This window comes from Brienomyrus brachyistius, chromosome 4, assembly GCF_023856365.1.
Source record: "Brienomyrus brachyistius isolate T26 chromosome 4, BBRACH_0.4, whole genome shotgun sequence".
In the NCBI taxonomy this organism is placed as follows: Eukaryota; Metazoa; Chordata; class Actinopteri; order Osteoglossiformes; family Mormyridae; genus Brienomyrus; species Brienomyrus brachyistius.
The window spans coordinates 23,985,065-23,999,228 of NC_064536.1; the positions used below are offsets into that span (position 1 = coordinate 23,985,065).

Sequence of the window (14,164 nt, forward strand, 5' to 3'; positions counted from 1 at the left end):
AAATAAATTAATAAAAGTGAAAGAAACGCATAAACTAATACTGTTACAAAATCAGTGTGCAAACAGAAGTGTGACTGGTTAAATATAAGTATTAAACTGGTTTAATACATTTTAAAGGGAGGGAACAGAGTGTTGCAAACCGCAAAACATGGTTTTACTTGATGTGAGAAGCTCTTAGGTCACGTTCTGGTTTTCTGAACCCGACCAGCGCCAGGCCCCCTTGATGATGCTCTTTTATCTTTATTTGACAGCTAATGGGTTTCTGTCGTATGATGCAGATTCATTTGATTGACACGTGAGTGGGGAGGCGGGTCGAAATGTGATTGGCCAGGTACCCAGGCGTCTCAGTACACGGTGCAGTTGTTCCTGTTGCTCTGGGTACAGATGACGGCGCTGGTCATTTCCTTGTTCCCAGGGACATCAGTAAGGCCACTGCCTACCGGTGACAGGAGGAGGTATAAGCATGATTGGAATAGTGCAGGGGTGCCCACACTTTTTCAGCCAAGTGAAAATGATCTACGTACTATAAAAATGCAAAATATAAATATATTGAGTATTCTTTATTATAATTAATTTCCCTCTGGGTTAAATAAAGTATTTTTCAATTGAACTGGGATTCGTTTTAGTTCATTCGCCTTTGCTTCTCAGCTTGCTTTTCGGAGGGAAGTTAATGTCGTAGTTTTTATGAACAGTCCGAAAATGCCGCTGCACTTTCCCCGTCTTCGGAACAGCAATAGTAAACTGACAGATGAAGCAAACGCACTTCGAATATGACATTGCGAAAAAAACTCCTCCTCCCATTCCGTATGGAAGTGGTAGGTTTTTGGCTTCTTACTTGGTCCAGCTCCACCATTCATTTTTATACCCTTTCTTAAGTTTAGTAGAAATAAATTGAGGACGATTCTGTCGCTTGCTGGAGTTTTGCAGCAGCTGGCGCGGTTGAACGCGTCATCCATCCTCTATTTTTTATGCCATGCGATCTACCAACTCTATCTTTGCGATAGACCAGTAGACCGCAATCGACGTGTTGGGCACCCCTGGAATAGTATGTCCATATAGTGTGTGCGTGTGGATGAACAGATATCCAGATAAAACTCGTAAGTGCGTAAAGTCAAAATCCTTCTTACACGTGAAAGATGCAGTCCAGCAAGCAAGCACATTTCATGATGGCGTTAAACCATCAGATTATACAGGTTGCGGTAATTGGTGCCGTGATCGAAGGCGACGTACCAGGTCTCAGAGATGGAGAACCTCTGCAGGGAGAAGCCTTATTGGTTTAGCTTTTAATTATACTTACGGTGCAACTACTTATCCACACAAGTTGTGTATTACATCACTCCACTATAGCCAATACTCTTCATAACTGCTGTCCTTTTTGGGAAATTTCGATATACTCATGTTTGAGATCATGTCTTCACTGAGTGGGTTTTTCCCTGCTCTGGACCTCAAGCTCACATACTTTCATCTTCCCTGTGCTCGAGCCAACAACGATGTAGTTTTTCGTTTTCCATTCTCAACTGATATCTTGTAACATTTGAAACCCAATCAGTTCCAACTTTCTGATTCTGACTTTTACTTTCACGCCCCATGAGCTTTAACCTCAGTGGAGGCAGGCACCGTACCGACACGCGGCAGCGAGTGTAGAGAACGTAAGGCATCAGCTGGAAACTGAGGTCATCCACGAACTTCCTCACGGGCGTGGTGTGTTTGGCCACAATGAAGTGCACGTTGGCCGCCTGCAACTAGATGGCGACAGACACACGCAGCAGAAGTCCAAGAGGAGCATCTGTTTATGCAGGACACTGAAGAAGGTATTAATACAAACTAATCATGTAACCGAAATTGATTACATGATGACGAATAGATAGGATATATGATAGGATGGATCAGACAGGTAAGACAGGTAAGATAGATAGATAGATAGATAGATAGACAGATAGATAGATAGATAGATAGATAGATAGATAGATAGATAGATAGATACTTGAACACTCCGCTGTGGAAGCAGGAATCTCTCGCACACTAATCTCCCACCTGGTACAGACACTTCTGTCCTCCCGTGGCACAGCCTGCAATAGTCCTCCAATTCTTTAACTGGTTCACCAGCGCTTGGTACACATCCCTGCAAGGAATGCCCAAATACCTGCCACCAGCAGAGGGAGCTGTTTCAAACGGATAAGCCCAACTCCCGAACGGCTGTTGTTTCCAATCCCACAAGTAACGCATGTACATAATTTCAGCGAGTAAGCTAAATAAGTTTACAATGGTAAACCACACAAGGCAAAAAAATAAATAAAAAAATCAGTTAATACCATTGAACAGAAACTGAATTACTTCATAGTACGTGATTGCCACCTAGTGGAAGGTAGCGTTTTTTTTTATTGTGAACAAAACCAGAACTCACTTGGAGCCTGCATATGCAACAGCAGCATTAAAATTGTGTAATGCCTTCAGGTATTATGTGTTCCATGTTATTCTGTTAGGTTTTGTACTTATGAGGGTGTGGTTATGGAATTGCGTGTGACTTGTGACGTGAGAGCGGGCGAGTTCGGGGTTGCAGGGAGCGGTGTGAGTTTGATTCGGTCGGGTGTGCTGATTATAATTTGTTCCGTTGAGCTAGTGTGTGTGGATATAACCGCAGCCGCTTACTGTTTATAAATCCAAGTTCTGCAGCAACCCTCGGAGATCTTATTTCTTTAATCTGGTCATTACAATAGGTTCAAACATGTTTGCCCAAAATTACATATAGATTTTTACAAACTGTGTGAGTGTGGCGGGTGGGAATCGAATTAAGTTTGATCATTAAATATATATACTCAAATCAATAGCTTTTACAGTTAAATGTGGGGAGGTCTGGAAATTCTCCCCGTCGGTCGGTCTTATGAGGGCCGGTATTTTTTCCCCTACCCCAGCATGATATAGCCTATAAACCATCTCGATCGCAGCAGACGATCAACGGATTAAGTGGTAGCCAAGCGGTTGATTACGATTGTCAAAATATACCCCCCCCTGGGCTGCTTTCGCCCTTGGTCGTCAGGGATGAAAACCCATGATGATCCGATGCAAATCTAATTTTTAATTTATGTCCATTTACACAGACAATGGCACAGTCTGCGTTTTTGGCTGCAAGCTTTCAGATATAAATCCTGTCTGTAGCAGAAACTCATCCTTTCACTTCTCCTTATACTTTGCGTTTCACACGAAACCTGGGGCACAGGTGATCAGTACCCCACACGCACATGCCCTCAGTTATATAGGAATTCTGATCCGCCCCCCTCACCAGCCCCAGTCCCAACTTTTGAGGGAGGAGAAAAAAAATAAACTTTGATATGTAACATCCTTAAATAGGTTTGGATACCGTGATGTTTTTACTGAAAAAGCTGTCGACCATCACGAACTACTCACAGCACGTGGCTGCTGCAGGTAGGAGTCCCCTCACATGCGCGCGCATCCCCGTGGCTGTACATACACGCGCGCATCCCCGTGCCGGTACACACGCGCTCTCACTGTCTCACTTTATCTCCATTTGTAAGTAAACGGTCCTATTAACCAGAACATGGCGTTAAAATTTTCCCTTCCACGATGATCTACCGATTTAACTTAGGATAGATAACACAAACTCTGATACCACTTTCTAAAACATTGTATTCAGAAACATCTGTACTTGCCGCATCTGTGACTTAGCGCATTTTGTATGTATTCCGCCACTTTAGATTTTGGGTCCTTGAACAATGAGTACAGTGCTGCCTAGTTGTAGGCTACCTCACGCAGTTTTGGTCACACGGACCCAGGCGGTATGCAGTACAGAAAAGAACCACCTTGGAAAAAAACAAAGACTATCACAGCCTTCTTTCAAATAACAAGCAATGTAAGTAGACGTAAATTTTATAAGGGCTTCACCTATCTCTGACAGGCTAATTTACTTTACTGCAACAAAGAAAATGACGCCATCCGTTTGCCTTAACATTAAATTACGTCTGTTACGATAAAGCTATAAATCAATGAATGTATCCTCACATAATTTGTAGTATTTCAGTGTAAGGGCTCAGTAAAAAAAAGTAACCTTGCAACACATTATAGCGAAGTACATCTGTTGTTTATGCCATTTGTGAGTGATTTTAAATTTCATGCCAGACAACAAAGTAACAGTGTACGTACGTCGGCCAGTCTCCATCAAAATGTTTGGTGATTTCACCATTAGCCCGCCTCACAGCAAACGCCTCATTAAGCATGGCTGTATAAGCCTAAAAGGTGAGACCTTTTGCTCGCTGTATGCTGCCCGCTACTTCAAAAATCTCTTATGCGCTCCTACACACAATCCACAAATTCCTGGTTCAGAAAATGTAACATATGTTTTGATTGTTACACCTTTCCATGGATCCAATTGCTTAATATAAATGGCTCTTACTCCTTATACTACACCGTAATGCCAAATTAATAATCTGCTGCATGCCTCTAATCCTACAGGAAGAGGGAATTTGGAGAAACGAGAGAAACAAGCTGGTCCCTCTAGCACCAAGGCTGCCATTTTTCGCTCTAAGCAGCACCTAAAATCCACCGCCAGCGATGACAGGCCCAATCATGACTAAAACGAAGGATCATTATAGGTTTATATCCTTAAAGCCTCAAGACATTTTTATTCAAAACTGGCAAGAACATAAGACTGATCAAATTTCCGAAATAGCAGAGTGCTTAAACGCCAGGTGGATAAGCATTGGAAAAGTTGGTATAAAAGAAGGAGTTATATTCTGTTAGTAATTAAAATAGTTTTCTACTAATAACCAGTGATTTTATAAATATCACCATGCTGTTTTTGCTGTTTCTACCATATATGAATCCTGTCAAAAAATCACCAAAAGTTACAAAAGGTTTAGCAAATTTATAGGGGGCGATCTTTAAACTATAAGAATCACCTTGTTCAACAAATATCATTGCGTGTCTAAATGTTTATAAAAGACTGATAAAGACAGCACATGTAAGTACAGTGTAGAACTGTATCATACCAATCCACTCTGCATTGTGCGTGCAGGGGTCCTGTAGGGACAGAGACAGATACGACCGAAGACCACGATAGGCACATTTTCAGATGCACGGCTGTGTCATTTTTGTCTGGTAATACTGAGATCGGAGGTTTCGGAGAGGATTTTGTTAAATAAAAAAGTCACAGGACAGTGAATTAGTGCAGTTCAGTGATTCAGTGAATGGTGATCCTTAAATGGAGCATGCAGAAATAGTCCATTAATTATTTTAAAAGTATAATAATCTCGTCTTAGATGTAGGTTCGACGGTAAGGGATAAATATGAAGGTGGACACTCATGTTAGATTCTACTTATGTTGAAATGCTTCTGTTTGTGTTTTTAATATAACAGCCTACATTATGACATTATGCGTCCGATTTGTTCTGGCGCCGACACACAGTTAGAAAGGGTAAACCAGCTCTTGGCACACAGGTACTGCTTTCCTTTCCCATTTAATAAACTAACGCTCGTATCCCATTTATTTCCCCGTCCCTACGACCCTACGATAAACTCGCACAGCTGCAAAGCCGCGCTGCGCTTTACACTGGGCACGTCAACCGGCCGCTCTGATTGGATGGGCGAAGGCGTGTGTCGGAAATTGCGGCGTCGCTATTGGTCGCAGGCGCATTGTGGGCAGGGCCTTCCTATGTCCCCTTAAATTTCATGCGGCATATTGGGTACTCACGATGTGGCATTTCTGAGAGTCGCTGCGTCTCGAAGTCATACGTTTTATAATGTCTCTTTCCACGCTGTCACCGCCAACCTCTTGTCCTTGACCAGAGAGGACAGCCACGTGGTCAGTGCCGGTACACCGACGTCCCGCCGGTCACCTGAAAGCGCAGTAAGTTAAGTTGGTAAAAAGAAAGTTAAAGCTGCTTGTTAAATGCTGAGAGTGAACTCCGTTATTTTCAGTTGTAGCCGAGCGTATCATTAGCCAGGGGAAATGCTTACTGGTTTGACTGGTCATGAAAAAATGTATTTTACTAGTTTTTTAATCTGTATATTAATATTTTTATTACGATGCAAATTCGTGCCACGTTTATTCTCGTGCTGCTTTATAGGTCCTATTAAATGAATGAATGAATGATATCAGACCGGTAATATGATTGTACGTATAATCACTTGTAATACACATAAATGTAAAATCAGCTTGAAGGTCCGGGTTGAAAGTAAAACGTGGGCTTGCGCTACTAACTAGGAAATCCGGAGTTAACGGACCCCCCCCCCCCCACCACACACACACACACACACACACACACACACACACACACACACACGTACACACACACACACACAACGCCTCAGGCGGAGCTTGTCCGCATGAAACTCGCTTTAATCTACCTCTAATCCTTCTCTTTTATTTTTGATAGTTGGATTCCTGTCCGTCTCCACCCGAACCATGGATGGAGAACCCGGAGCCTCGTCGGGTGGACCGCCCAAAATCGGTTCCGGGAAACGGGAAGGCAGCGCGGTACCCCGTGTTTTAAGAACTTTTTTTTTTAACGAAACGTGAAAAAAAAACATAGGGCAGTAATGGAGACTTACAGTTTGTTGTGACTCACATATTTCCCAGACTGATGTAACACATAGTTCTCAGGTGGGTCATTTAATTACACTTCAAGTAGGCTATGTTTTGTGTGTGTGAAATGAAACTGCTATGAGGTCCAAAATGAACCTATGTCTAGGCTTAAGGATTACCCTGGCTCTCCTTGCCTCTACTTTATATAATTAAACATTCCTCCAGTTTCCATGCCTTGTTATCCAGTGCAGTGTATGGGAGTCAGCTGCAGGAGGCACTTTCACACAGTAACACATACTGAGGACAGTCCAGGGGCTGCAGCTCACCCACAGCACACAAACTCCACTCACTGAAGGTCATTGTGCTACTTCAGCACTTAAAAACGTAAAGATTTTCACTTATTTGTAGAGGACTAAGACAGAAACAGATGTTTTGAAAAGCAAGTATTTCCCAACGTAAGGATTCAGTCCCAGTGATGGTTTAGTCCCAGTGAACCCCCCCCACAAGATCACAGGTGTCTGTAGATGATAACATTAAGATCACTTTTCTGTGTACTGTATGTGCTGTTAGAACAGGAGGGTGAAGTGAGTCATAGGTTATCGTTTTAGAAGCCTAGCAGCTGACTCCTACGATGACTCTGCTTTCTCACACTGGTGGACCCCCCCCCACCTGCAGGTGGTGGACAGATGCGAGGAGGCTGTGGAAAGCGAGACGAGAGCCCTCCCGCCCCCCTTGGAGGAGTTCGAGTTCCCTGTCAACGCCCGACTCGAGGCCCATCCCCTCTTCCCCCCGTGGCGCCTTCCCCTCAAGCTGGTGTCCATCTTGTTGGTGTTCACCTTCCTGTACTCCTTCCTGCGGGATGTCGTACAGCCCTTGGTCTCCCTGGGCAGGATGGACTTCTACAAGATGCCAGTTCTGGTGCTGAACAAGGCCCTGCCCTGGACCTCCATCACCATACTGGCTCTGGTGTACATCCCCGGCCTGCTTGCTGCAGGATTGCAGCTCTTCCGAGGTGTGTCCCTGGAGAGGAAACGTGCACATGCACGCATGTGCGTGCACACACACACACACACACACACACACACACACACACACATACAGTGTTGTAATTATATCTTTGTGAGGACCCTCCATTCATTTCTATGGAGAAAATATTAATCCCAACATGACAGCCTTAACCCCTACCTAGCCCTTATCTTAGTCATAACTACCATAATATAATATAGACATAATTCACCCCCCACATTTACACAGTTACACAAAGCCAATAGACACATGCATATCTTATCAAAGGGGCGGCATGGTGGTGCAGTGGTTAGCACTGTTGCCTCACACCTCTGGGACCCAGGTTCGAGTCTCCTCCTGGGTTACATGTGTGTGGAGTTTGTATGTTTGTATGGAGTTTGTATGTTCTCATGTGTGTGGAGTTTGTATGTTCTCTACATGTGTGTGGAGTTTGTATGTTCTCCCCATGTCATCGTGGGGAGTTCCTCCGGGTACTCCGGTTTCCCCCCACAGTCCAAAAACATGCTGAGGCAAATTGGACTTGCTAAATTGCCCATAGGTGTGCATGTGTGAGTGAATGATGTGTGAGTGTGCCCTGCGATGGTTGTTCCCTGCCTCGTGCACATTGCTTCCGGGATAGGCTCCGGACCCCCGCGACCCAGTAGGATAAGCGGTTTGGAAAATGGATGGATATCTTATTGAGAATCCGTATAAATACAGAAATAGACAAACACACAGCTCAGAAACAGGAAGTCACAGGAGAACTTTAGGCATTAGACAGCTGCTTTTATTAACTTCTTTGTGGTACATGCAGGAGATTCAAGAAAGACAGCACTTGAATGTCAACACAGACTGGCAGGAATTGATAGTTATGTCCAATAAGAGCAGTCGAGCTGAATTTTACAGGTTGACAGCACGGTCCTGAAAGCAAACACTGTCCTCCGTGTGACCTGCCAGCTGTCCTCTCCTCTGAACCCGCTTCAGTTTCTCTCGGTTGAATCTCCTGGTGTTGGTCCACTTTGCATCTCTTCTGTCAGGCACAAAGTACGGCCGTTTCCCAGGCTGGCTGGAGCTCTGGCTCACCATGAGGAAGCAGCTGGGCCTCCTGTCCTTCTTCCTGGCCTCGCTGCACGCCATCTACAGCCTCTGTTACCCAATGAGGCGTTCTTACAGATACAAGCTTCTTAACTGGGCCTATCAGCAGGTAGGAGCTTATTGGTGGGGGAGGGGTTTATTGTTGGAGGTGGTTCCTTTTAAAATGGATTAGCCTATCAGTCTCGGGGGGCAGGTTTATGGTTGGGAGAGTTGTTTTATGGAGGGGAGGGGTCTATCAGTGGTGGAAAAGCCTGTGAACCCCTTGCAGGTGCAGCAAAACAGGGAGGATGCATGGGTGGCGGATGACGTCTGGCGGATGGAGATCTACATCTCCCTGGGCGTGCTGGGCCTGGCCGCCCTGTCCGCTGTGGCCGTCTGCTCCATCCCGTCCGTCAGCAGCTCCCTCACATGGACTGAGTTGCAGTGCATCCAGGTAAGGAGCCATCACACTCTAGACTTGACAAATCAAGCCCAGATAACTGGCACAGGAGAGGGATTGACAGCCACCTGTGTGACTCTATCACAAGGAAGGAGGGGGAGTTTTAACACATGATGCCGGAGATCTGTGTCTTGGCATAGTACAGCAACAGCAGTAGGTGGATCAGAACAAAAATATGAAGTCAAGTCAATTTATTTTTAATGCACTATTAGAAACAATCAATGGCTGACCAACCAGTGCTTTATATTCATAAAAACAATAAGCATAAATAGGGAGGGAAAAAAAAACAAATTACATAAAACAAATAAAACGAAGAAAAATGTAAAATATGTAAGGAATAATTGACGACGGGCCGTTGAATTATTAGAAAATAATGCACACCCGAGGTGGTAATGCATAAATCAGATTCAAGCATTCAACGGTCCCGTAGTATAAAATAAAACAAACATCACACTTACAAAAAACTGTAATTAAACATAGCACATTTATCTAAAAAACCTCAGCGATAAAATGAGTTTTTGAGTTTTGATTGGTACGGAGAGCAGCAGCTGATCAGATGACCTCAGGGCTCTCGGTGGGCGGTACGGATGTATGAGGCCCTGATATTAGCGGGTGCTTCCCCATTCTAATGCTATAAAATCGAACAGTAACATTTTAAACTCTGCTTCAGTGGCAACCAGTTTAACGATGATAGAATTGAAGCTTTTTGCACAAACTGCAGACAAGACAGTGCAGTCTGGCTGACCCCAAAGTAAAGTGCATTACAGGTGCGGGTCCAGGTGCGGGAAGATAAAAGCATGGATCAACGCCTCAAAATCGCTAAAAGACAACATGCACTTGATCTTGCTTAAAACTCTGCGATGGTAAAAGGAAGATTACACTACCACATTTATTTGTCAAATTTAAAATCAGAATCAAATAAAAAACTGAGATTCTTCAGCTTCGGTCTAATGCAGTCTCTTACCCAAAATAATAAGCTACATGACTGACAGCAAACTGGGATCCAAACATTTAATATTTCCGTCTTGCTCTCGTTCAGAGATTTGCCACCATCCACTGCTTTTTGTCCTTTAGGCAGTCGAACGGGCGTTGCAGTGCATCGGGGTTGCCAGGTTTTAATGAGAGGTAGAGCTGCGTGTCGTCAACGTAGCAGTGATAGATACTCTGTCCTTTGATATTATGGGACTTAGAGGTAACATGTACAAAGAAAATAAAACACAAAATCTCAGGGCTCGTTGCATTATGCCTGCCCAACTTGCCTTGATAGGTGATCTCTTAATCCGGCCTGGCTCTGCTACAGATCTGGGGCCATAAAGCCACCTGTGAGAATGTGCTGAAGGTCACTGCAGGTTAACTTATTCAGTAATTCCTGCAAAGTGTGCCGCTTTTCCCCTGCAGAGGACTCTGGGATACGGCGCCCTGCTGCTCTGTACGGCGCACGCACTGGTGTTCGGCTGGAGGAAGTGGGCGGAGCCGGCCAGCTACGTGTGGTACACTCCGCCTTCCTTCATCCTGGCCTCACTGCTCCCCCTGCTGGCCCTGTCGGCCAAAGCCACCCTGCTGCTTCCATGCCTGACCCGAAGGCTGGCCAGGATCCGCCGGGGCTGGGAGCGGCCGCGTCCCCTGGGAGGGAACAGGAGACAGGAACTCTCAGTGACATCCTAGTAGCAGTCACCCCCTACCCCCAACCACTACCGTTGATAGTGTCACCTTCCCTGCCCACGTGGGTGTTTTGGACAGCAACACTCATTAGAATGCTGTTCAGTCCGTCTTTAAATTATTTATGTATTTATTTCTCATGATCAGATGTGTCCTCAGATTGATGGAAGACCCTCGTCGCTGCTGCACACTGTCAGCCCCCCCAGTCTCCTATAGCATGACACAGCGGGTTTGTCAGTCCAGCCTGTCCACAGAGTGTCTCGATGGATGTGGGTGAAGGTCATCGGTGCTTTCCAGGTCTGTCCAGGGGATCCACTGTGCCACTCGGTCTTTGTAAACAGAAACATACACAATTCTTCTCTTTCTCATTCTTCACATGATTACTTTATTATTATTATCATCGTTATAATTTTTGTTGCAGTTATTATTTTCCAGTTTAAGGCACATTAGCGGGCACCCTGGGGGAATCGTTTTTCATATTTAGCAGACACTTTTATCCAAAGCGACACACAAGTGAGGCAAATAGCCCATTGCAACATACGTGCTGTTAAGATGTCAACGAGGCATGATTGCAGCTAAGTTGAGCTTTGAATAAATGCTCAGGTATAGAGTAAGCAGTATTGGAACTGGAGCTACACAACAACCATTAACAAAGGAAGAACCTAATAAGACTATCTGAAGGCCAGAAGTGCAACAAGAGGATTCAATGAACAATGAGTCTAATAGAGGAATGTAACAGATGGGTCTTCTTGAAGGGCGAGAGGGAGACTAATGACTTAATGTGGTTCAGCAGCTCATTTCTCCATTGGGGAAGCACACGAGTACCGTCTGGAGTCAAGGAGGATCAAGACAGATGACCGAGATAGGGCTCCTGTGGCTCTAAGTGTATCCAAAGATGTGAGGAGGGCAGTCTGAGTCGAGTGCACAGGTCTGAATCCAGTGAGAAATTCAGAGATGTGGCTGAGGACAGCAGGTTCCAGAGTTTAAGACAAGAATGAGAGAAGGGAGCCTGGCCAATAGCTATCAGACTGAGAAGGATCGAGTGAGGGATTTTTCAGCAGTGGTGTAACTTGAGCCTGTGTAAGTCTGGCAGGGAAGGTGTTGGTGTAAAGGGATGAGTTAATCAAGTGGGTATGTGGAAGGGTAAGTATAGGAGAGATGGCCTGGAGGACCTGGGAGGCGATAGGATCCAGGGCACAGGTGCTGGGCTGGTGAGGGAGAAGACTAGGCCTTAAGGAGGACAGTTAGGGCTTTAAGATGACATCACATTTGCGTGGACGTGACCTTGCTGGCTCTTTCTGTCAAATCAATAGTAAATAATAAAATCCCTGTATCTCAGGAGGATATTAAAAAAAGTAACCTGGAATGCAAATTAAACAACAGACATCCAGAGGAGTGCTATTCAAAATGCTCCTGAACTGGAATCCATGGGAAACTGAGCATGGATGTATTTGCAAGAGCAGCCATGTTCTGAAGAAGCACGGATCTGGACCTTATACCACGACGGGCTAAATGAAATCCATTGTGTTCCACCTAAATTCAGTTCTGCTCCTGTTGAATAGTGCACTTGTCGTTCAAATGGGACTGTTTAACTTTCTGTTCACAGACATGGGAAATGGGTCAAGTCACTTTTAACACTCTTTGTCCCTTATTGTACTGACACAGATGGAGTTGCACTTTCTTCATGGATCAGTACTTTTTATTCTAGACAGTTGTGTAATTCTTAGAGAGACTGGTGCACACTTGTTCCATTGTTTGACAGCATTGCTACACCACGTTTCAATCTGGTTCGCACCGGATTTCCTTCCTACACATGAAACCAACTTAAAGATCAGCACAAACTTCCAGCTGTTTATGTGTCAGGTTGTGCTTTTTTACGGTGGCTATTTACACACAGTTTTACAGAAAAAGTGAGTAAATGATCCCCTCACTTGAAAAGAGACTAAAAGGTTCTTTAAAAGGTCTTTGTCCAAAAACATTACAATTTTTATCCAACCTACTTAAAGGCTACAACTGTAGGTTATACAATACAGAACAATAAACTCTGCAATACCCAATAAAACAAAATGTCATATTTTAATAAAGGCATATATGTTACATGTAAAACATTGTAATATATTGTGATGAATGTGCTATAAAATGTATCCAGCCATTGTTTTTCTAATGACTTATACCAGTAGTTCTCAAACTGGTACACATATCATACATATGTGGTACTCGGAGCGTGCCCAGGTGGTATGCACTGAAAAGGTAGGAGTAAAAAATTGAAATCAATGTAAATTACTTTGTAAAATTTTGTATGTAAAATTTTCATAACACTTTCTATGAAAGCCTTGTCTATAGTAATCTATGAACACATTCATAACTCAGTGAATTTTCAGGTACACCCCTATCCTGGGGGGAGAGCAGTACAAACACCAGGACTTGTTATTGTATCCAAGCCTGCTGTCATCACTCTCTCTTTTCCTGCGGATCCTTTTATATGTGATGCCTATACTGACCTCATCCCCGTTACACTCAGCCCCCCAGTAGCAGCGCCCAGTCAGATGAGCCTGAAGTTGGCTACTTATTTGCCAGCTTCTTATTTGCAGGATCCGTACCACCTTAAATAGGGGATGTTGTTTCAACAGAATCCTGTAGAGGGCAGTGGATATGCTAAATTGAAAGGTCCAAGAATGTTTTAGGGTGTTTTCACATATAGTCCTCTTTTAAGGATACAAAATTGGTCTGACACCATCCTACCTAAAAGACCTCATCACACCCCGCACTGCACCACGATCTCTCCGATCCTCCGGCACTGCTCGACTGGTCCCACCACCGCTCAAGGCACAAGGAAGACACACATCTCGGCTCTTCTCTGTCCTGGCACCTAGTTGGTGGAATAAACTCCCCCTAGATGTCCGAACAGCTGAATCCTTGAATGTCTTCAAGCGACAACTGAAAACATTCCTTTTTAAGAGATACCTGAAGTAGTATTTCTGATTTCTGTATTCTTACTCAGCTATTTTCCTTGTGTGTGTGTATTAAAAAAAATAAATAAAATTTTGCACTTTCTCAACAGAGTATTCAGATAGATGGTATTCATAGCCTTATTGAGCTAGTATCGGAAAAATTCATCGCAGAGTCTCAAAACACTTATGTAAGTCGCCCTGGCTAAGGGCATCTGCCAAATACTGTAAATGTAAATGGTGAACAGACACGTAAGTCGAGTGTGCTGGCTTCAGCTGTCCATCTTTATTTTTCTGAGCTCCGCCCCGTCACTCCCATCATCACCTGTGCATCAGGATAACTATAGATTATTAACATATCATGACACTTACTACCTAAGTAAATAATTAGACAAGTAATTATGAATAAAGCGTAATGTGACACAGGGCCCGTCCGCTCCTCGTGTATGCAACGCCCCCTAATTACCCACGTGTGATTCC

The 14,164-nt window shown here is 44.2% G+C and overlaps 1 protein-coding gene across 2 annotated transcripts; it reads left to right on the plus strand.

Annotated features, from left to right (window-relative positions):
- Positions 1 to 5,715: 5,715 nt before the first annotated feature.
- Positions 5,716 to 13,794, plus strand: steap2 (STEAP family member 2, metalloreductase). 2 transcript variants are annotated; one of them, XM_049012183.1, is made up of 7 exons: positions 5,716 to 5,860; positions 6,390 to 6,490; positions 6,593 to 6,616; positions 7,214 to 7,550; positions 8,581 to 8,747; positions 8,907 to 9,071; positions 10,476 to 13,794. In XM_049012183.1, exons 2-7 carry the CDS (start codon positions 6,419 to 6,421, stop codon positions 10,740 to 10,742), a joined length of 1,032 nt encoding a protein of 343 aa, XP_048868140.1. In that variant the 5' UTR covers positions 5,716 to 5,860; positions 6,390 to 6,418; the 3' UTR covers positions 10,743 to 13,794. The 2 variants fall into 2 exon arrangements, with proteins under 2 accessions (XP_048868140.1, XP_048868142.1); XM_049012185.1 differs by lacking the exon at positions 6,593 to 6,616.
- The last annotated feature ends 370 nt before the right edge of the window (positions 13,795 to 14,164 follow it).